Here is a 24,482-nt window from a genome sequence, read left to right as displayed (position 1 = left end):
GTTGTAGCAAAGCTGAGCAGGGAGGGGTAGGAACTGGAATGCCATAAAACATGTTTGTATTTCTAATGAAGGGAGGAGGCCACGTATGGGGTGGGATAATATGCACACCTTGATTAGCCAATTTCTTTCAAACGCAATCCAGCCGCCTGCGTCCTCAGAGCTGAGTGCTGCAGTTATGACAACTTGGAGAACCAGTTACAATTGGGCTTATGCAAGAATTCAACTATTCAACTGCAGCCATTTTTTGTTTTATTGTTGTCTGCATCCCCTCTCTATTTGTCCTTGTGATGTTCGTTATGATATTAACCACTTCAGCCCCGGAAGAATTTACCCCCTTCCTGACCAGAGCATTTTTTGCGATACGGCACTGCGTCACTTCAGCTGACATTTGCGCAGTCGTGCGACGTCGTACCCAAACACCATTGACATCCTGTTTGTTTCCCCACAAATAGAGCTTTCTTTTGGTGGTATTTGACCTCTGCAGTCTTTATTTTTTGCGCTAGAAACGAAAAAAAAGAGCGAAAATTTTGAAAAATAAGCAATATTTTTTGCTATAATATTCCCAAATATATATAAAAAAAAAAATGTCCTCTGTTTAGGCTGATATGTTTTCTTCTACATATTTTTGGTGAAAAAAAATAGCAATAAGCCTATATTATTTGGTTTGCGCAAAAGTTATAGGGGATAGATTTATGGCATTTTTATTATATTTTTTACTAGATATGGCGGCGATCTGCGATTTTTATCGGGACTACGACATGGGGCGGACGCATCGGACACTTTATGACACTATTTTGGGACCATTGTCATTTATAAAGCGATCAGTGCTATAAATAGACACTGATTACTGTGTAAATGACACTGGCAGGGAAAGGGTTAAACACTAGGGGGCAATGAAAGGATTAAGTGTGTCCTAGGGAGTGAGTCTAACTGTGGGGGCTACCACTGACATGACAGCGATCACTGCTCCCAAAAACAGGGAGCAGTAGATCACTGTCCTGTCACTAGGCAGAACAGGGAAATGCCTTGTTTACATAGGCTTCTCCGTCTCACGATCACGGGCCACTGGCGAACATTGAGTCCGCGGGAACCGGGGTCACGCTCATGCGGCAGGCGCCCACATGGTGGCAAATTCAAAGGGACATACAGGTACGCCAATTTGCCTGTATGAGCCCTTCTGCTGACATAAATGTGTGTGCGGCGGTCGGCAAGCAAGTTAAAAGGGAAAAAAAAAATCCCAAATTTTTTTCACCAGAAGAAGAATAGTGAGCAATGGCTGTGAGAGAGGAAGGTAGTGGAAATCTCCCCAGTGGGACACATCACAGGGATAATAACCCTCTATAATGGTGACCACACACACTTCAATTGATTCAATCAGAACAATTAATAAAATAGAACATAACTTCCCTTCTGATCAATTTAGACTCAATTTTGATCGGATTCAAACAATCTGAGTCGATTAGCCAAAACTGTTAATTTTAGATCGGTTTGCATTAATCAACAGCACTAAGATATATTGTTCATGCCAACTGTGGCTCCCGAAGCACAGAAAGGAAGCCACTACTGTATGTCACCATGTTTTTTTTTTTATATATATATATATATATATATATATATATATATATATATCTCTGAAGGTGGGTGTTCAATGGATCTAAACGGAGCTGGAGGTGGTGGTTCAATGGATCTAAACCAGTGATTCTCAAACTGCGTGCCATGGGAGTTTTGAAAAATATTTTGGGGAGCCTTCAGAAAACTCAGGCCTCGTACACACGACCAAACATGTCAGCGGACATGTTCGGTCGTCTGTACGGCCGACCGGACAATTTTCCGGCGGATCGGACAGGTTTCCAGCGGACAAATGTTTCTTAGCATGCTAAGAAACATGTCCGCTGGAAGCCTGTCCGTCGGACATGTTCGGTCGTCTGTACGACTCACCGGACATGTCCGCTCGGCCGAAAGCCCTCGCATGCGTCGAAGTGATTCGACGCATGCGTGGAAGCATTGACCTTCCAGGGTCGCGCACGTCGCCGCGTCATCGTCACGGCGACGGCGCGGCCACGTCACCGCGTTCGCTGTCCGCGGGAAATTTGGTCTGATGGTGTGTACAGCCATCAGACCAAAATCCGCCAGCGGACATGTCCGATGAAAACGGCCCGCGGACCGTTTTCATCGGACATGTCCCGTCGTGTGTAAGATTGCTCAGACCCAGGGGGCCAGGGTGGGATGACTTGATGGCAGTCTGCAAGTGTTGGAGTGCAGCGTGACACGCAGCACCCACTGGAAGTGGATCACCAGGAGGAAATGACGCAACGCGTTTCAGAGCATGCACAGTAATCCATAGAGAGGCCGCAACCCTGTACCAACTTCACCGGCACCACGGAAGTACCTTTTATTTATGATGTGCTTGTATACTTCCTCCCTCATGTGACTGGATATCTGTTGATTCTTTTAAGAAATGTTGTGAGATACTACACTTATTCTAGCCATACACCTGTCAAAATTATGTGAACAGTGTAAAAGGTGGGGGTTCACCTAATTGGAGTTGTTCAATGAATTAAGACAGAGGTGGAGGTTCAGTGGATCTAAATTGAGTCAAAGGTGGGGATTCATTAGATGTAAACTGAGTTGGAGATGAGGGTTCAGTGTTTCCAAACAGTTGGAGGTTGGGGTTCAATAGATTTAAGCAGAGCCAAAGGTGGGGCTGCAATGGATCTTAACCGCGTCAGGGGAGGGGATTCAATGGATTGAAACAGAATCAGTGGTGGGGTGGTTGTCTCAAAACAAAGGAATACCCAACACAAAGCTGATATGAGCTGTTCTGTAACAATGAGGTTTTGTTTTTCAACAAGTCATCCTGAGAGGATGACTGAAATAATAGACATTATCTTATATGAAAAAAACTGTACACATCAGCACTTTTGCCCCCTTACACAATGCAATGTGCAATTCTGTGCTCAGTGCGCCTCATGCTTGGCTGCACTTGTTCGGGATTTGGTGGGGTGGATTTAACATGTCTTTTGTCAAAAAGAATTCTGTAAAAGAAACACATTCTGTATATGGCAATGTTTTCAATTCAGATTGTGTTTTTTCACCATTTGAAATGCATGGAGTACAGTAGTGCCATAACTATACACCAAGTCACCATGTTCTTTTAGGACGCCAACTTGAACCTTTGCCCAATAGTATTAGGCCTTAAATGTGAGGAAATTGCTGTATATACTCGAGTATAAGCAGTTTTTTTAGGGCTGAAAATAGCCCTTTTGGCTTATACTCGAGTCAGTGTACCTGTCGGGTCGCGGGCGTCCATTTTTCAAAAGTCGCGGCTTCCTCCTAGTCCATGATAGGCGGTTTACACTGTGTTCCGCTACTGCCTATGACGGAGATCCTCTCATCCTCGGACTTTCCCAGCAGACACTGTGTTCAGTGTTCCGCCTGTAGCGCCTGGTTACTTAAAAGTACTGGTGCTAGTTAAATTTCGAGAGGGATCAGAGTGTTAACTGACTCTGATCCAATTATTATGTTCAAAACTGGGTCTCTGTCTCAGCTTGGCTGTGTTGTGGGCTGTCTATTGTTACTGGAGTGTAGTTCCTACCCCAGGGTGATGGGTGGCAGCAGTGGAGTCGAAGTTTGGGTCCTCTGCCCCAGAAGCCTATCAGGAGGATTAGCCTCGCTGTGCATGCTGGGGGAGGGTATTTATGGGGCAGACCTCATTAGTCTGGGTTCTTCTTCGGAGTGCGGCACCAACCTTTAGGGTGACTGCACATCACGGCGCCCCGGTGTAATGGCCTTCCCGGCCGGGGTGCGCGTGCCACGTGGTATTCCTAGTTCCGGGGCCATGTTGGTCCAGAACATTTGAGCTGTGGCAGGGAGCCCAGTAGTCGACTGGGTTCCCAATCCTGAAGATCCCAAGCGAGGTAGCTGTTCGGTGGGGAGTCCATCTGAGGAGAGCCAATGAGAGGCTGGCGATCCAATAGGGTCTCGACAAACCACCGGGGATCAAGGTAGCCGGACACTGAGAGGCTGGTCACCTGTCAGTCGGTACCTGAAAACTATCTGAAGGAGTTCCAGACGCAATTCTATCAAGGAGGATCATCTCCGTAATCACAATCACAGAGCGGGCCTGTGGCAGAGGCTTTTCCCTGAGTCCATTTCAGGAGGGCCTGTGGCAGAGACTTTTCCTTCAAGTTCGAGCGATACTCTGGCTGCCAGGTCAGTGAGAGTAGGCCTGTCCAGGTACTCTATACCCACTCTGGCTGGAGTGGTGAAGAATACAAAGCATTGTTGTTGCGCCTGAGTCTATTTCTTCTTCTACTTCACCTCTACTCTTCATCACAAGTTTTAATGTTTTTTAATAAAGAGCACAGAAAGACACCTGTCGTGGACATTCCGTTACTGCTATGTGCACCATAGACCCCTAGGACGGCGTAAGAGCCACGAGGTAACGTGTCACCCAAAACAAACCAGCAGCTCCTCCGGGGGTAGTGCTACACACCTATCATGGACGTCCTCTTGTCTAAGGATGAAAAAAGGTCCTTGATTGGCGGAACACTGAACACATTGTCTGCTGGGAAACTGAGTCCGAGGATTGTATGTTGTATTCTGCCATATAAATATTTCTGTATTGTGGGTAACCCCTCACTTTCAACATTAGACTAGCATGTCTATCAGCTAATGGAGCAGAACCGCTCCAGGCTCTGGAAGGATCCCAACAGTATTGTTAGGATCAACTCAGCTGCCTATTTGACAGTTGGTCCTGCCCCAGCTTGGCACTCCACTGACAGTTACAGCTCTCCACTCCACTCAGCTGACAGAGAACTGAGCGATCAGCAGTCATGTGCTCGCTTGGTTCTATCTAACTGACAAGGAAAAAAAACTGTTGAGTTACTCGGGGGTCTCCAAACTTTTCAAGCAAAGGGGCAGTTTCCTTTCCTTCAGGCTTTAAGGAGGAAGGGGGTAGACTGTGACCAGTGGGAGTAGAGAATGCCCTGGCACCAGTCCCCCCAACATCAGTTTTAATGGGATAAATAGTGCCCCATTGTTGGTATCAATGAGAAGATTAGTACCCAATTAATGATGTCAGTAGGAGGTATGGTGCCACATCATTGGTGTCAATTGGTGGAATAGTGCCCCAAAGGCCAGATAAAGTCAAGCAATGGGCCACATCTGGCCCCCGGGCCACAGTTTGGAGACCACTGATGTAACTGCTTAACAAGTGTTATCTTGAGTTTGTTTTTAATTTGTTAGTCCATCTAAACCTGTCAGTACAGATAACACTACCCTGTCCACAGACTGAGAATGCTGTTGTCCAAAGGTGGTTCTGTTGGTCCTTCATCCAGAGTGGAGACACCAGACAGGAAGTGTGTTACTGGCCAGATCACCAGGTGAACATAAAGGAAAAAACAAAACAAATGTAGCCACCTTAAAGGGGGTTGTAAAGGTTGGTTTTTGCTAGTGCATTGTTGGTTCACTTACCTTTTCCTTCCATTTCCCTAAATGTTTTTTTTTTCTTTGTCTAAATTTTTCACTTCCTGTTCCTCCTCAGTAGTAAGCTTGTTCTGGCTGACTAACCCCCAGCCAGAACGGCTCGGATGAGGGGGGCAAGCTTACTGAGGAGAAACAGGAAGTGAGAAACTCAGACACGGAATAAAACATTTAGAAGGAAAAGGTTAGTAAACCAACAATGTACTAGCTTAAAGGAGTGACAGTGTGAACCTGGCCTAATTGTATTTCTTACACCAGTATCCCTATGTTATCTGTTGCCCCATATTTATCAGAAACCAGTGCATATCACATGTTTTCTTATTGTCACAACAAAAGTCCAGCCACCACTAAGCATTTGCAATGCATCTTCTTTCTTTGTATCTGCAGGGAGCAGTGCTGTCCTGAACCCCCCTCCCCCCTACCCCAGAGGCTAAAGGACTGACAGCAGGGACTAAGCTGCTCTGAATTGTGTTGGAGTGTTTTGCATGGGTAGCTTCTCCATACATTCTGCAAACAAAGCTGTCTGGGATTGAGCCACACATAGCCAACACATCACAGAGATATACACTGTATTATTTTGTCACATTAGTGTATTTTTGTACGTAGAAGATCACTTTGCATTAAATTCAGGAAGTGGGTGGCAATTTACATTATAACAAGTTGGAACACAGGCTGTACAGAATTTGAATAGGCATTGCGAATGCTCCCAGATTTCAGAACAGATATCTGTATTGTTGGTGATGTTGTATGTCTTAACCACTTGCTTACTGGGCACATATACCCCCTTCCTGCCCAGGCGAAATTTCAGCTTTCAGCACTATCAAGCTTTGAATGACAATAACGCGGTCGTGCGACGTGGCTCCTAAACAAAATTGACATCCTTTTTTCCCCACAAATAGAGCTTTCTTTTGGTGGTGATTGATCACCTCTACGGTTTTTAGTTTTTGCGCTATTAACAAAAATAGAGCGACAATTTTGAAAAAAAACAAATTTTTTACTTTTTGCTATAATAAATATCCCATTTAAAAAAAAAACATTTTACATCCCTTGTAATAGGAATAAAAGTGATAAAAAGAAAAGGGAAGCCTCAAACTAGAAAAATAAAAGTAAAATTAACAATAATAATAAAAAAAATGTAATTGCCCTTGTCCCCGCGTGCACGCTTGCAGAAGCGTACACATACGCAAGTCGCGCCCACATATATAAACGGCGTTCAAACCACACATTTGAGGTATCGCCGCGAACGTTGGAGCAAGAGCAATAATTCTAGCCCAAGATCTCCTCTGTGACTCAAAACATGTAACCTGTATAATTTTTAAAGCGTCGCCTATGGGGATTTTTAAGTACCGAAGTTTGGTGCCATTCCACAAGCGTGTGCAATTTTAAAGCATGACATGTTGGATATCTATTTACTCAGCGTATTATCATCTTTCACATTATGCAAAAAAATTGGGCTAACCTATCTCTTTTTTTTTTTTATGCATGAAACATTTGAAAAATTGCTGCGCAAATACCATGCGAGATAAAAAGTTGCAACGACCGCCATTTTTTTTCCTCTAGGGTCTCTGCTAAAAAAACATATATAATGTTTGGGGATTCTGTGTAATTTTCTAGAAAAAAAAATGATTTTTACATGTAGGAGAGAAATGTCAGAATTGGCCTGGTAGGCTAGTGGTTAATCTGCTTGATGCCACTTTGAATTCACAGTCATAAATATATCAGGATAATTTATTATGGCTCTGTGACAATACTTTGCCATTGTTGTCTTTTTATAAAAAAATAAAACGACTTAATTACTTGGTAATTTATTGCTATAATTTTCTCTTTCAGGTGGATATGATGACCTAGTAACTACTCCAGTGAACGGAGATTTTCATCAGGTGAGTGTAGAATATGGGGCACGGGTTACAACACAAACCATTGTATACCTTTCTCCATAGAAGTGTTTCCTAATACTAAAGCTGCCAAGAGCTAATGTAGAATGTAGACGGTTTGACCTGGTATCGGCCTGTGTGAGAATAGGAAGCAGAAGGAGCAAATCAGTATATTTGCTGACAGCCGAGTGACATAGATTAGCTTTTTGCTATTTTTGCTTTCACTGTCCAGTCACAGAATGGGGACTGGTGCAGAATGACCTGGGCTCAGAGGAATTAGGTTGGACATTAGACTGAGGACATCTAGTAGTAGAAACAAATATGATTGAAACTGAAAATTTGCAACAAAAGCTGATTGATTGTTTTATCTTTTTAAAGGCTATTAATTTTTATCTTGTTTTTTTTTTTAGCTGGAGTTTTGACTGTTTTTTTTTCAATAGACCCTCAAGCAGGCCCAGATTTGTAGAAAGGTCACATACGCCTAGTTTAAGGACAGAGGTCTCCAAGCGGTTTAAACAAAGGGCCAGCTTACTGTTTAGGAAGGCCGGATGTTGGTGTCAGTGGGAGGAATGGTACCTCATTGTTGGTGTCAGTGGGAGGAATGGTACCTCATTGTTGGTGTCAGTGGGAGGAATGGTACCTCATTGTTGGTGTCAGTGAGAGGAATGGTACCTCATTGTTGGTGTCAGTGGGAGGAATGGTACCTCATTGTTGGTGTCAGTGAGAGGAATGGTACCTCGTTGGTGTCAGTGGGAGGAATGGTACCTCATTGTTGGTGTCAGTGGGAGGAATGGTACCTCATTGTTGGTGTCAGTGGGAGGAATGGTACCTCATTGTTGGTGTCAGTGGGAGGAATGGTACCTCATTGTTGGTGTCAGTGGGAGGAATAGTACCTCATTGTTGGTGTCAGTGGGGAGGAATAGTACCTCATTGTTGGTGTCAGTGGGGAGGAATGGTACCTCATTGTTGGTGTCAGTGGGAGGAATGGTACCTCATTGTTGGTGTCAGTGGGAGGAATAGTGCCTCATTGTTGGTGTCAGTGGGAGGAATAGTGCCTCATTGTTGGTGTCAGTGGGAGGAATAGTACCTCATTGTTGGTGTCAGTGGGAGGAATAGTGCCCTATCATTGGTGTCAGTGGGAGGAATAGTACCTCATTATTGATAGTGGAAGGAATAGTACCCGATTATTGATGGTGGAAGGAATATTACCCCACTGTTGGTGCCAGTGGGAGAAGTAGTACCCCATCATTGGTGTCGGTGGGAAAAATAGTGCTTAATTATTGGTATCGGTAGGAAGAATGGTACCCCATCAATAGTGTCAGTAGGAAGAATGGTGCCCCATAGTTGGTGTCAGTAGGAGGAGTAGTGCCCTGTATCAGTGAGAGGAACAGTGCCCCAAGGGCCTATCAAAGGCAAGCAAAGGGCTGCATCTGGCCCCCGGGCTGCAGTTTTGGAGACCACTGGTTTAGGATATCAATGTAATAGTGAAGAGGCAAGCTTTTACTTGTTTCTTTTTTTATAACATCTTTTCTTTGCAATCATGCAGCTTGGAAACAATAGATAATTAATAACACTTCATTAGAAGAATACACTATCCATTTGTTATGAGCTTCCTGCCATTGTATGGCTGCAAAGAGTCCATGGAGAAAGCACAGTAAAATAGGCCTGCTGGTGTAGTTCTCATGATTTCAGCACTGCATACGATGAATCTGAGGTAGAAATAACATGCTGTACCTGTTCTAGGATTCTTCAGCATACAATGATGGATATGCAGCTATAGCACAGGCTGACCGCCTCACTCAGGAGCCAGAAAGTCTCCGCAAATGGAGAGAAGAGCAGAAGGAGCGCTTGGAGGAGCTGGGTAAGATTTGTAATGCTTTCACCTCATGGTGGTGCTTTTTTTTTAAAATATGGAGCAAATGCCAGATGACGTCTGCTTTCCCTGGGCAACAACTTGTGTTTTCGCTTTCTCTAGTTCAGGGGTCTCCAAACTTTCTAAACAAAGGGTAACCGAATATAGGGAGCCGGAATTAAGCGATCCATATTAGATCTTTTTTTGCTACAAAGCGTTGACAGACAAAAACAGCTAGCATGTTTCTGCCAGTTGCCTAAAGCAAGTAAAGATGCGCTGAGTTGCTGGCTCTCTATAGTCGTTTGCATTTTACACAGGTGACTAAGGGGACACTTGGAACCTGAGCACCAACATTTGCAGACTCCTAACTTTGATGTATTGGAACCCTGATGTGAACACTGCTTTTTTTAACTGGCGTAAGCAAAGGGTACGTTTACTGTTCTTTGGGCTTTAGGGGGTCCAATTGTGGCCAGTAGGAGTAAAAAATGACCTGATATCTATGGGGAATAAAATTATGCCCCTGGTTGTCAATGTAGGTGAAAAAAACTACATTGCGTCTTTGGCCAATACGAGGAGGAATACTGCTGCATCATTGGTATCAGTGGGAGGAATGGTGCCCCACTGTTGGTGACAGTGGGAGGAATAGTGCTCAATCATTGGTGTCAGTGGAAGTAATGGGGCTCCATCATTTGGTGTCAGTGGGAGGAATAGTTCTCTATTGTTGGTGTCGGTGGGAGAATTAGTTCTCCATTGTTGGTGTCAATGAGAGGAATAGTGCCCCATCATTGGTGTCAGTGGGAGGAATAGTGCCCCATCATTGGTGTCAGTGGGAGGAATACTGCTGCATCATTGGTGTCAGTGGGAGGAATGGTGCCCCACTGTTGGTGACAGTGGGAGGAATAGTGCTCCATCATTTGTCTCAGTGGAAGTAATGGGGCCCCATCATTGGTGTCAGTGGGAGGAATAGTTCTCTATTGTTGGTGTCAGTGGGAGGAATAGTTCTTCATTGTTGGTGTTGGTGTCAGTGGAAGGAATAGTGCTCCATCATTGGTGTCAGTGGAAGGAAGCCCAGCTTGTATGATGTGTCCCTTGGAAAGAGGGGGGGGGGGGACATGTAAATGATAGGCCGGGCTTACAGAAAATAGGCAGAATGACAGGACAGAGTGTCGTCCTTCTCAGAAAAAGATTGCCAATGTTCCGTCGAAGTGCCCCCTATCGAAAAATGCCCAGCCGGAATTGCGCACGCGCAGAACGGAGCCGCAGTACAGCTGAGTTTACGATCAGCTGTAGACCTCGCCTGCGCACAATAGCTGACATTGTGCCATCTGCTCCCGATGCTCGTACATGTCTGTAAGGGGCGGATTTGTTCATGGTGGGCACGTGTGAGGGGTGGATGTGTACATGATGGGGGCGTATTTTTTTAATGATGGGCAGTGCTGCAAAGATGATGGTCAGCCCCCATCTTTGCAGCACTGCCCATGATTAAAAAATATGCCCCCATCATGTACACATCTGCCCCTCACACGTGCCCACCATGAACAAATCTGCCCCTTACAAACATGAACAAGCATCGGGAGCGTGTGGCACAATGTCGGCTATTGTGCGCAGAAGCCGTCTACAGCTGATCGTAAAACTCATGGGCATTTTTCGATCGGGGGCACTTCTCGACAGAACACCGGCATTAAACAAAGCGGGAAATCGGGGACACCATTGGATCAAGGAGAATGTAAGTAAACATTGGCAATACATTTCTTTTAATCCAGGACCAATAAAAAAAAAAGTATTGTTAAACAATCTTGTCATCCAGGTTCTGTATGCATTGCCTCCCTACATATATGTTCTTCCTACACTGGAATATATACATCAGGGGTCTCAAACTGGCGGTCCTCCAGCTGTTGCAAAACTACAAGTCCCATCATGCCTCTGCCTATGGGAGTCATGCTTGTAACTGTTAGCCTTGCAATGTCTCATGGAACTTGTAGTTTCTCAATAGCTGGAGGGCCGCCAGTTTGAGATCCCTGATATACATTGTCAGCTTATCTAAATCCATATAATATTTTCCAGTGCATAAAAAAAAAAAAAAAAATAGAACCGCTAAATTGACTTAAAACACAAAAAAAATTCTCTTTCAGCAAATAAAATAATCCAGCCAACTTTCCTAAGTGCTCTTGTCTCCTTTTACACAATTTTACCATTATGTTTGTCACTTGCATGTTACAGATGCGGCTGCCAAGGTGACGGAACAGGAATGGAGAGAGAAAGCCAAGAAAGATCTGGAGGAGTGGTACCAGAGACAGAGCGAACAGATAGAGAAGAATAAGATTACAAACAGGTCAGTAGCCTGACTGCCTATTCTGAAGCGCTTTTCTACAATAGCCGGTATTTACATTTAAATGGCAACTCCGTCTAAAGCCCTTTGACTTTTGAATGGAGTGGTGTAAAGATTGATCATCCACCATGAGCTCTCCCTAAATCGGATACCGTCATGTTTCCTGCCTCTCCTCCTCCCTGGGGAATATTCTCCACATATTACTATGTAGAATTCTAGCTTCCCATGGACTTCTAAGGGGCTGGATATATTCTGGGTATGACCCCATAGAAGCCTTTAAACTAAAAGGTTATTAATAAAAATTATATAATTGTTACACAATCTAATTCGCTATTTAATGTTGACAAAATCACCTACCTTTCCATTTCGGCCTAGAGTCATGATTTTCTACAACATGACCGTTTATAGTGAAGCACCAGGTTTCTCCTGCAACCCCACGTCAAGTCCTTTTACTTGGCAAACAATATTCAGTTTCCTCACTGGTGCAATCCATGTTTTCCTGGTTTATGACCTCTATTACAAGTCTTATTTTAAAGCGGAGCTCCACCCTAAAGTGGAACTCCCGCTGATCGGAACCCTCCCCCCTCCGGTGTCGCATTTGACACCTTTCAGGGGGGAGGGGGGTGCAGATACCTGTCTAAAGACAGGTATTTGCACCCACTCCTGGGCCACACAGTCTCGGGCAGACTGCGGGCAGGACGTCACCTCCCGTCCTCCCCCCGTTGTGCTCTGGGAACACTCGGCTCCCAGAGCACAGCGGGAGCCAATCAGCAGGCGCAGCGCAACTCGCGCATGCGCCGTAGGGAACCGGGTAGTGAAGCCAGAGCGCTTCACTTCCTGGTTCCCTCACTGAGGATGGCGGGGGGGCAGCAGAGTGACGAGCGATCGCTCGTCCTTTGCTGCAGACGGCGCTGGACTCCAGGACAGGCAAGTGTCCTAATATTAAAAGTCAGCAGCTGCAGTATTTGTAGCTGCTGGCTTTTCATTTTTTTTTTTTTTCATGGCACATCCGCTTTAAGTGTACACTAGCACTCTGAACCAGTCCTGGGTGCCCTTCAGCCCCTTGGGCCAGTTCATTTGTGTAGTGGGAGTGCTCTGATCTGCGCTCTTGTCTACTTGGAACGCAGGTGGTCATAGGAGCGGTTCACTTTTAATCCGGTACGGTTTGCTGCAGTGTGAATGTAAACAATGTATTTAGCGCTCCCAAAACGCCCTGCCCATTGGATTGAATAAGCAGCGCTTTGAAAGCGTGGCAAAACCAGGAGCTTTCAACTCTAAAGCTAAAGCTCTGCTAAAACGAGTGGTGCTTTAGCGCGAACGGACGGGCGCCTCAGTGTGAAAGAGGTCTTAAACTTGCCAGAGTGTGAGTACACTTTAAATGACATAAAGCATCCTGTTGGGGATATGGCACCCCTGGCAGTGTCTTCAGATAGACTGCATTGCACATTTCATCTTGGAGCTTTAAATATTTATCATAGCAGAGGTGCTGCAGTGTTTCTTATTACACAATGGCGACTGATCATGCTGTTACAGTAAAGGCAAAGCCTTCCATTTGTACTGATTTTAGCAAGAGCATTATCTACAGAACTCGCTCAGGTGGGTTTGATGTAGGATATGAACCTGCCTGAGCTCATCCCTAATCCATATTCAGCTTTTAATCCAGGCATTTCAGAAGTGCAGCAGACCACTCTGCTCCATTTTATTGGTGATCATTAGAAATCCCCCTTGTGATACAGGAGAGTTATTATTACCAAACCCACCTACTGCAGGCTCATGGCTGTCTGTAGTACAGAAAGCCTGATAGTAAAAAATGTAAAGTACTAACATAGAAGTTGCATTTAAAAAGTGGATGTAAACCCTCCTATACACAGTAAAGTGACCAATCTCAGATGATACATTGAGATTAAACAAATCGCCCTACATAAGTTTTACATGTATATCTGCTGTCTTCACATTTATATACTGTTTAGAAAGTTCAGATTGTGTTAGGAGATTTTCTCTTCCTGTTTAACACAGAGTGTGATTTCTGGGCATACAGCCAAGATAGCTAACATTTCTGATTGGAAGAAAGGCACACACCCCCTCTCATCATAGGCAGAGACTCTCAGAGGTGTTTTGTAATGGGGCCATCTCCCTGTTAATCTATTTTAGTAACCTCCCCCAACCGAAATGTCAGGCTGCTTTAATCTGATGTGTCAGAGAATTTGTCAGGAGTTATCAGGCTGATAACAGAGGAACGGTTCAGGAGAGAGCTATGGGACTTGGCTCTTTGAAAAGAGATAACAAAATACTGCAGATATACTGTATGTGCCCAGCTCAAATTTCATGAATTGGGTTTACATCCACTTTAAGGTAAACCATACAAATTTTTGTAAGTTTAACACCACTGAATTATTAATAGTTGATTTTTTTTTTCACTACAATTGTTCTTTAAAAAAATATGTATTGAAAAATGTATACGTTTTACACACGTTGCATAACTTTTTGCATACAAATAATTAGGGTTAGATTATAGCTTATACTAAAGATCTGCTGCAAGGGTTAGATTATAGCTTATAATAAAGATCTGCTGCAGAGTGTAATGTTTTCCCTGAGTCAGCGAAATAAATCGCCACTGTATCTCTAAAAGTAATCTCAAGTCATGTTGTCCCTGTATATAATCTATGGCAGCCTCAGGGGCGGACTGACAACTCATGGGGCCCCCAGGCAATAGAAGACTATGGGGCCCCTGGGCTTACAGATGGCCACCACGCCAGGAGGCAGTGCAGAGGCAGGGCAGCTAAAATCTTGGGATTTTCACATCAAAAGCATGTCGGTTTCGGACATATCAGGGACAGATCTAAAAAAAACATATATTTTTACATACTGTCCCTGGTTTTACTGAGCCTGGCAACCCTGATGCCCCTAGTGGCATGGGGCCCTCGGGCAGTGCCAGAGTGACTCAATGGTCAGTCCGCCCCTGGGCAGCCTGCATATTGCTGTCAGACTCTGGTTACTTTAACCACTTAAGCCCCGGACCAATATGCAGCCTAAAGACCCAAGGTGTTTTTACAGTTCGGGACTGCGTCGCTTTAACAGACAATTGCGCGGTCGTGCGACGTGGCTCCCAAACAAAATTGGCGTCCTTTTTTCCCCACAAATAGAGCTTTCTTTTGGTGGTATTTGATCACATCTGCGGTTTTTAGTTTTTGCGCTATAAACAAAAATAGAGCGACAATTTTGAAAAAAAAGCAATATTTTTTACTTTTTGCTGTAATAAATATCCCCCAAAAACATATATAAAAACATTTTTTTTCCTCAGTTTAGGCCGATACGTATTCTTCTACCTATTTTTAGTAAAAAAAAATCGCAATAAGCGTTTATCGATTGGTTTGCGCAAAATTTATAGTGTTTACAAAATAGGGGATAGTTTTATTGCATTTTTATTATTATTTTTTTTTTTTACTACTAATGGCGGCGATCAGCAATTTTTTTCGTGACTGCGACATTATGGCGGACACTTCGGACAATTTTGACACATTTTTGGGACCATTGTCATTTTCACAGCAAAAAATGCATTTAAATTGCATTCTTTATTGTGAAAATGACAGTTGCAGTTTGGGAGTTAACCACAGGGGGCGCTGTAGGAGTTAGGGTGCACCTAGTATGTGTTTACAACTGTTTGGGGGTGTGGCTGTAGGAATGACGTCATCGATCGTGTCTTCCCTATAAAGGGAATGACGCGATCGATGCGCCGCCATAGTGAAGGACGGGGAAGCCGTGTTTACACACGGCTCACCCCGTTCTTCAGCTCCGGGGAGCGATCGCGACGGAGCGGCTATAAACAAATAGCCGCGCCGTGGTCCCGGATCGCTCCCCGAGCGGACCCGACCTCCGCATGTAGCGGGGGGGGGGTCCCGATCGGACCCCCCACCCGCTAATAGGCGAGGACGTACGTGTACGCCCATGTGCCTGTACGTGCCATATTGTGGACGTATATGTACATGCGGGGGTCGGGAACTGGTTAAGCCAGGAATAGACAACCTTAGCCCTCCAGCTGTGGTGAAACTACAAATCCCATCATGCCTCTGCCTCTAGGAGTCATGTCTGTGATTGTCAAGGTCTTGCAATGTCTCATGGGACTTGTAGTTTCAAAACAACTGGAGGGCCGAGGTTGCCTACCCCTGGTCTAAGCCTTTACTTCAGCAGTCCTCCAAGAAGATGTGACCGATTCCCGCTCAGGTCATGCTGAGATCAGAAAATGTACTGTGTCCGATCAATGCAACCTTCCTCCAGCAGTTAGTTGAAGCCATGAAATGATCTAAACTGTTGGCGGTAGGTCGCATTGATCTGTTCTGTCATTTTGTGCTTATAAGGTGGATACAAGAAGTTGCAATTGCCTGAAGATTGCTGCATATGGCTGGTATAATTCTTGCACTCTGCTCCTTTTTGCCTTGCTTGTACTTTGTACTAGGTAGTAGTAGGGTGTGTACGAGACAATGAGCTAACACAAACGGACGCCAGAGTTAACCATTAAGCTAAAGTCAATTGTTCTGTCAGGCAACACCCATTTTCTTATATGCAGTAAAAGCAGGATCAAAGGGTTACCCAAGCAGCTTGCAGGAACTTTGTAAAGTTGTGTTCCGCTTAGGTTTTACACTGACTGCGGGTTGGAAATTGTGCGAGTTCAGCTGAATTTGCACGATTTCATACCCACATGTCCGTTTGACTTCGGGAGCGATTTCAGAGACACTTGTATAGGTTGCTGCACAGATGTCTTTACTAATCGCCCCCCGAAGTCGCCAAAAGTAGTACAGGAACTACTTTTGGGAATCGGTGCCATTGCCGACAATAGTCATCGATTTGGCATGTCAAATCGCATTTCAAACCAGATCAATGTGAACCTAGGCTCCACATGATTAAAGCTGGCAATACATTATTCAATTTCCTTTAGATTTACCTTCAACTACCGTATTTATCGCGGTATAACGCGCTCCCGCGTATACCGCACACCCCCAAAGTTGACCCGAATCCTGTGGAAAAAAAGTTTTTTGTGGTTTTTGTACTTACAGTTTTGGTATCTTGCGCGGCGGCCTCGTCGGGTCCGGCGTTCTTCTGCGGCTTCGGGTGTCCTCTTCGGCGGGTCCGGTGTCCTTCTGCGGCTTCGGGTGTCCTCTCTTCGGCGGGTCCGGTGTCCTTCTGCGGCGTCCTCGCGTCCTCCCTGCTCGTTTCCCGCGCCGAGTTTGAATACTGCGCCGACATATACAGAGCGCAGTACACTCGTGTATTGTCGGCAATGCTCGGCTACCCGCGCTGACGTCCTGTACGTCCAGGACGTGAGTGCGGAAGGAGCCGAGACTGCCCGACTATACCTGAGTGTACGGCGCAGTATTCAAAACTCGGCGCGGGTATCGACGTATACTGCGCACCCACGATTTTGCCCTGATTTTCAGGGGAAAAAAGTGCGCGGTATACGCCGATAAATATGGTATATAGTACAAGGGCCTGCCTGACTGCATACAAATTGAAAGTGTTTAGGTTTGATCTCATATTATATGGCTCTGCTAAATCTAAACTAAATTTGTACAAGAAAATTGTATAATGTATGGCCTGGCCTGCTGATTTCCTACATTCTTTTTGCGGCCACTTTATGTCTGCCTGCGTGCATTTCAGTAATGGATGCATGGCATTTCTTAGGGTGGGTTTCTTGATGGTCAAAACAGTGGACTATACCTGCATAATGTATCTAAACCATTTGTAGTCAGTCCCCTGTCTAAAAGCACAGGATGACCATGTAAGAGCGTAGTTGGGAAACAGGGAAATGGCAAACGCGCGAATACGCGTGACAAAACGCCGGAAAAAAATACTGAAAACGCTACGCTCGGGTGTGAATGAGGCCTAACAGGAAATGTGTAAACAAGAACCTTTAAGACCGGATTGTTAGGTATTATTTAGATGAAAGCTACAGATTAAAAAATATGAGAACGATTTATGAAATGTATGTTAAAGCCAATATAAGATTTTAGGGCCAGATTCAGGTACAATTACGTTACTCCTCGGCGGCGTAACGTATCCCATTTACGTTACACCGCCGCAGGTTTACAGCGTAAGTGCCTGATTCACAAAGCTCTTACCTGTAAACTTGCGGCGGTGTAACCTAAATCCGCTCGGCGCAAGGCCGCCTAATTCAAATGGGGCGGGCACCATTAAAATTAGGCGCGTTTCCGCACTGAGCGTACTGCGCATGCTCCGTCGGGTAAATTACCCAACGTGCATTGCGCTAAATGACGTCGCAAGGACGTCATTGGTTTCGGCGTTAACGTAAATGGCGTCCATCGCCATTCATGGACGGCTTGCGCAAACGACGTGAAATTTAAATTTTGACGCGGGAACGACGGCCATACTTAACATTGCTTAGAACACCTAGGAGGTAGCCCTAATTTAACGACGCGTATCTCGACGGAAACAACGTAAATTTAGATCGACGGGCATCGCGGATGTTCGTGGATCGCCGTAACTAGTCATTTGCATATTCTACGCCGACCGCAATGGCCTCGCCACCTAGCGGCCGGCCTAGAATTGCATCCTAAGATCCGACGGTGTAAGTCAATTACACCTGTCGGATCTTGGGGCTATCTATGCGTAACTGATTCTATGAATCAGCCGCATAGTTAGGACGGGCGGATCACAGAGATACGACGGCGTATCAGGAGATACGCCGTCGTATCTCTTTTGTGAATCTGGCCCTTAGTGATTAGGTTTACATTTACTTTGATAAACTTGAATGCACTTTCTGTAATGCTGGCTGTAGTTTAGTGAGAATAATAGTGATGGACTATTACAAATGTTAATTTAAAAAAGTTAAACCAGAAATCTACCCATAACAACTTGATAAAAGCAAGGAACATACTTTCCATATTAATAATTATGCAACCAAAATGAGTGCATGCTGCAAATTGCCAGTATTGCTCCTGTTTCTTTTTACTGTAGGCCGCCATTTTGCTGAAGCCGGAGCACCTGAGCAGCAGTAAATCTTTAGGCTGTCGTCAGGTCAGTCTCTAGTGGCTCTGGTTTTTGGCACAGTGCCAAAAATGGAGAGCAAGTGAGCATGTGCAAAGGCACTTATTTGTAATGTTTTGCAGCTATATCTGCAAAAGGGGCCAGCCTGAAGTGATATAGCAGGGTTTAATTTTCAGAATAAAGTTCCACTTTAAAACTGGAAATCTGGAAAAACGTCTGCACATACACTTCAGGGGTAAACTGCTTGTTTGTACCTGCAGTGCCTTGAAAAAGTATTCATACCCCTTGCAATTTTCCACATTTTGTCATGTTGCAAACAAAAACATACATTTTTTTTTTTATTGAGATTTTATGTGATCAACCAACACAAAGTGGCACATAATTGTGAAGTGAAAGGAAAATTATAAATTGTTTTAATTTTTTTTTTTTTTTACAAATACATATCTGAAAAGTGTGGCATGCATTGGTATTTAGCCTCTTTTAGGCCCCTTTCACACTGAGGAGTTTTTCAGGCGGTATAGCGCTAAAAATAGCGCCTAAATACCGCCTGAAAAACTCCTGCCCTGCATTCTCAATGTGAAAGCCCGAGGGGATGCACTGGCGAGAGAGAAAAAAATCTCCTGCAAGCAGCATCTTTGGAGCGGCGAGAGGAGCGGTGTGTATACCGCTCCTTCCCATTTAAAACAATGGGAAACCGCAGCAATACCGCCCACAATGTGCCTCTGCTTTAACTTTGACATTAGTGTGCACTAACTCTGTTTTCTTCTTCACATCTTTCTCTCTTATTGTCTTTTGCATGCATGACTTCCCCTGACCCCCACTGGCAGATCAGTGGGAGGGATTCCCCTATCAGCACTGTTTTTGTCGAGCTGTGGTTTCAGAGTATGGCCTGCCTACACTTGTGAATGGGGCTGATTATGATTAGCTGCAGGGGACCCAGTGTGGGTTCCCTGTGATTAGCTGTGGGTGGGCATCCCAATTGAAAGCAATGAAAGGTTCACAACTATTTGCAGCCAATCGTATGTAATCGCATATGCAGCGATAACTTGCAAATGATTGAGCCTGAATGCAGTTTGTCTGGGTCCAGGGCCAGTCATCCACAGGTAATCGCTGCATTTTTCTCGAACAAACGGTGTATATAGTTTTTTGTTTTCGGGAAAATCTGTTCACTCCAAAATCTAATTTTAAAAGAAAATACATTTGAAAGTACTTCCAAACAACATTCATCGGGTCATCGAATGTACTTTTGATGTCTCCCTCTAATGAGGTTCTCTAGGGCCCGTTCACACCTGTGCGTTTAGAAAATGCAATATGCACTCTTGAAACTGCATGTCATTTTTAAAGTGAGTTTTATATAAATTTTTAATGCGTTTTTCTCCCTCGGTCACCTGGGAAAAATGGAAAATTACTCTAAAAAATGACTAATAAAGTTTTTTTTTTTTTTTTTTTGTGCACTACCATTAACTATTATGGAAGGTGCCACTAGCACAGCGCAGTGTATAAAAACGCAGTGCACAGATGTGAGCGTTTAAAGGAGACTATTTTACATGTGCTTTTAAAGCTATGAGAGGTTAGTTTTAGGGAGGCAAAACGGGTCCTTAAAGTGGAGTTCCACCCATAAATATAACATTAGTCACTAGTCCTTTAAGAATTTTTTTTTTTTTTTTAGATGCCTTCAAAGTGTTGTTGCTAGGCAGAATAGTTAATCTTCCCACTTCCTGCACCTAGGTGCTTAAGCTTCCTAACCTACACCGCACAGACTCCTGGGAATGTAGTGGGTGTAACTTTCCAGGAGTCTGTGCACTCCCCAGTCTCGAAGAATCATGTGACTTGGACAGTACAGGTGCTGAAACCTGATCTGAAACCTATTCCACTGCTTGTAATGGCTGAAATCCAGGAAGTCATACAGTCTGGCTTCATGATGCCCACACATAAGATGGCCCCAGTCAATTTCTATTTTATAAAGTGTCTAAATGCTGTAACAACCTAACAAAACGGACCTTAGTTTACAGACTAACTTTACTAGAATACATTAAGCTTGTGTATTACAGGGGTATTTATATTTAAAAAGTGAAATTGTGGCCGGAACTCCGCTTTAAAGTCTATGTTCAGTTTTTGTTAACAGCTGCTTTAACTTTGACATTAGTGTGCACTAACTCTGTTTTCTTCTTCACATCTTTCTCTCTTATTTTCTTTTGCACGCTGTTAACCCAGGATTGCGGACAAAGCATTTTACCACCAGCCTAATGCTGAGGTCATTGGCTACGTGTATGTTCTCTTTATTCTATCCTTTATCTCTTAATTCTTGATGTAATATTTCTGCTACTGATTAGATAACCACTACCAATATCGCAGTACAGTATAGTGGTCATATGGTATATTCAGGTTCTTGTGCATAGCTTTGTATGTCTGTCTAGTATAGTATATACTGTAGTAGTACATCTAAAATAGATTTTTATGGTACTATTGTTTTGTTTTATTAACCTGCTAGTTTTGTTTGCCATTTTAGGTAAAATTGCATTTCATGTGTTCAAATATAAATTGATAAAAAGTGTTATTTATTCCAAAGCTTATCTCAGGTAGGGGTGGCCTTCAAAAGATTACTGTAGCCCCACCCTTTTTATAACTTCCAGGGGCTCAGAAGAATGTGACCTAGCAGAGATGTACATAACGAAAAGAATCTCATGATGTGGTCATGACAGAAACATGATGGGTGCCAAAGCTTACTCGATTCTGAAAACGCTTGTGTCCTGGCTGTCTATCCAGTGGCTTTAACGCTTTCGGAGACACTGACCTAGATGTAGTTGGCAGATTACTCAGATTTCTTTGCTGCTTGTTTATTCCAAAGCAGTGACTTGTCCAACTTGCATTTTCAAAAAGAGAGGTCAGCAATGGCAGGCTATATACACCGATCAGCTATAACATTATGACCACTCACCAAAACCCATGGATGCATGGACTCCACTAGACCTCTGAAGGTATGCTGTGGTATCTGTCACCAAGCTGTCAGTAGTAGGCCTTTAAGTTCTGTAAGTTGTGAGGTGGATCCTAAATTAATCGGACTTGTTTTTCTAGCACATACCACAGTTTTTATTGTGTTCCTTAAATCATTCTTGAATTCATCAAACCAAAACACCTTATTCCATTGCTCTTGTGGTCCAGTTTTGCTCACCTGTCAATTGTAGGTGTTTTTGACTTTGATATGGATCATTATGGGCATCCTGACCAGTTTGCCCCATACGCAATAAACTGTGATGCACTGTGTGTTCTGATACCTTTCTATCAGAACCGACATTCACTTTTTCAGCAATTTGAGCTACAATAGCTCTTCTGTTGGCTCACACTACACAGGCTATTTTCCTTCTCTCTGCATGTACATTAATGGGCATTGGTGACCCTGTTGCCAGTTTGCTGGTTTTCTTTCTTTGGACCACTTTTGGTAGGTCCTGACCACTGCAGACTTGGAACATCCCACAAGAGCTTCAGTTTTAGAGATGCTCTGACTTCTGATCCAGTTGTCTAGCCATTACAATTTGGCCCTTGTCAAAGTCGCTGAAATCCTTTTACTTGCCCATTGTTTCTACTTTAAACAAATCAACTTCAGGGACAGCATGTCTACTTGCTGCCTAATATATCCCACCAACATTCAGGTGCCATTGTAACAAGATAATCAATGATATTCACTTCACCTGTCAGTGGTCATAATGTTGTGACTGATCGGTGTATATATAGGTGTTTGGGGTTAATATATACAGTGATAGAATTCAAGAGATGGGTTCCTTTTTTAATTTCACAGTTATAAGAATGCAATATTTTTTTATAATATTGGTTCTTAAATGAACATCGGTTAATGAAAACGCTAACTGATCTTCTATTTATTAACCAGAGAAAAACCAAAAAAAATGTAGGTTTTTCATTTTTTTTTTTTTCATTATAAAGCTGTTTTTATTGAACAATTTACAGTTTAAACATATTTCTGCAGGTTATAAGGCAATACTGTGGAAATGCATAGAAGGATATGTGACTCATGTACATGTAAAAGTTTTTTCATTTCTTTTAGATCATTTGTATTTACTGTGTGAAGCCTGTTGTAAATATATACATATAAAAAACATGGAGCAATTTAGGTTGACCTGTACTGTAAAACAACCATTGTGTTAGGAAAAGGAAGAAACACAAAGGACCAACATGAACAATTTTGTGGCATACTTAGTTCTTTACCTTAACAGCCCCAGTCATGTGGTCTCTACCAAGGGGAATGGAGAAATATATTTTTGTGTAAAGCCAGCCAATCAGTAACCATGCCTGAATACTGATCCTTCTCTTTAGGAGAGACCACATGACCAACTTTACACGGTAGACTTAATTTCTCTAAGGTTATACAAGAACAAGGAACATTTGTTAATTAAATGAGACGTGTTACTTGTGCTGGTGGCTGCTCTCTTAGTTGGAATCTTCCCCCCCCCCCCCCCACAAACCCCCCAATACCCTCACAGTGGTAATCTTCTGGTGCTGCGGGGGTTAATATGAGCCATAGGCAGTCATCAAGAGTGCTGCCTATACCTGCCCATTCTGTTCCCCTCGTTCATTTATAGAAGATGTACAATAGCCTTCAGCAATGAAAAGCTAACTGTGAATGGAGGAATCAGACTGATCATAGAGCACTTTTCATTGCTGGAAGCTAAAGTACAGCTTCTGTGAATAAGGGAGGTGAGCCGAAAGGGCCAGCATAACCAGCTTTTCATGACGAGTGCCTATGACAGGTCCAGTGGCTACGTATTGCCCCCATAGCACTGGAAGATTACTTCTACAGAGGAATGGGGAGGAAGACAGAGGGCCGAAGCGTTCAACTAAGAGAGCAGACACCAGCACAAGGGACACTTCTCATTCAATGTAAGTACCATCCCTTGTGCTAAACTTTTAAAAGTATTTCATAGCACCAGGTATAACAAGGTGCCTATTATGTTTATTGTTAAAAAAAATCTTCCTCTGTGTGCCCCTTTGCACATTATTTTGGTTGCAAAACAGCTAGGTAAGTAGAATTTTTAGAAGGGGTTAACAAAAAAAAAAAAACGTCCAAATAGTAATATAGTGAATATGAAAATACAGTGCCTTGAAAAAGTAATCATACCCCTTGAACTTTTTCAAATTCTCTCATGTTATGACATGGCAGCTCCCATATTTTCTCCTGAAAAAGATTTAACTTAAACATGTGCAGATGTTAGAAGTAAGCATGCTCACTGGTAATCTACACAGGTATTGTTGCTAACCTCTCTACTGTTTTTATACCAGAGCATCAGATGAGGTTCTCGTCTCTGAGACCAAGGATGAGGAGACCGGCACTGAATGGGAACGCGTTGCCCGACTTTGCGATTTCAACCCCAAGAGCAGCAAGCAGTCAAAAGATGTGTCCCGCATGAGATCCGTGCTCATCTCCATGAAACAGGCACCTCTGTCTCGCTAACTTTTCCTGTCCAACCTCACTTCACCTCCCTGCTTCACATTATACCAAAGAATCCATCCACACTGGTCGGAGGCCCATGCATTTATGTTATAAACATGACCAAGGCACCAATCCCGCATTGTCCCCTCATTAATACACCTATTAATGAACTCAAACTACAACTCTCAGTACAGCGTCACCACTTCGACTTTGAGTTGTGATTTGATAATTTTAAGAATGCTGACTGTTGTTACAGAAGCATGTGGTGGGTAGATGAGAAGCTTATGAGATGTTTTATTTTTCTGTGTGCCTGTCTTTTTAGAATGCTTGCTTGTATATTGGTCATAAACTGTTTAAGAAAAGTAAAGCTTGTGAGACAAGGTGCAAAGTACTGTAAATCCCCTCTAAATAGGGTACAAAAGCTATTCACAGAGGCATTATGACAAAAGTCTTGATAGAAATATGTTGGCGAACATCAAATAAATTCATTCTTTAACAAAA

General features: G+C 43.6%; 1 protein-coding gene across 2 annotated transcripts in view; it reads left to right on the top strand.

Annotated features, from left to right (window-relative positions):
• The window catches only part of CLTB (clathrin light chain B), a 30,958-nt gene extending 6,476 nt beyond the window's left edge, over positions 1-24,482 (top strand). The window contains exons 2-6 of one of the 2 annotated variants that reach the window (XM_040344384.1): positions 7,315-7,364; positions 9,102-9,219; positions 11,431-11,542; positions 20,753-20,806; positions 23,831-24,482. In XM_040344384.1, the coding sequence (XP_040200318.1) occupies positions 7,315-7,364; positions 9,102-9,219; positions 11,431-11,542; positions 20,753-20,806; positions 23,831-24,002 (506 nt within the window). In that variant the 3' untranslated portion in view covers positions 24,003-24,482. The remainder of the gene's footprint in view (positions 1-7,314; positions 7,365-9,101; positions 9,220-11,430; positions 11,543-20,752; positions 20,807-23,830) is intronic. The other variant, XM_040344385.1, reaches the window with a different exon arrangement.

Source organism: Rana temporaria, chromosome 3 (assembly GCF_905171775.1).
Source record: "Rana temporaria chromosome 3, aRanTem1.1, whole genome shotgun sequence".
Lineage (NCBI taxonomy): Eukaryota > Metazoa > Chordata > Amphibia > Anura > Ranidae > Rana > Rana temporaria.
This window is presented reverse-complemented; position numbering and strand designations above follow the sequence as displayed.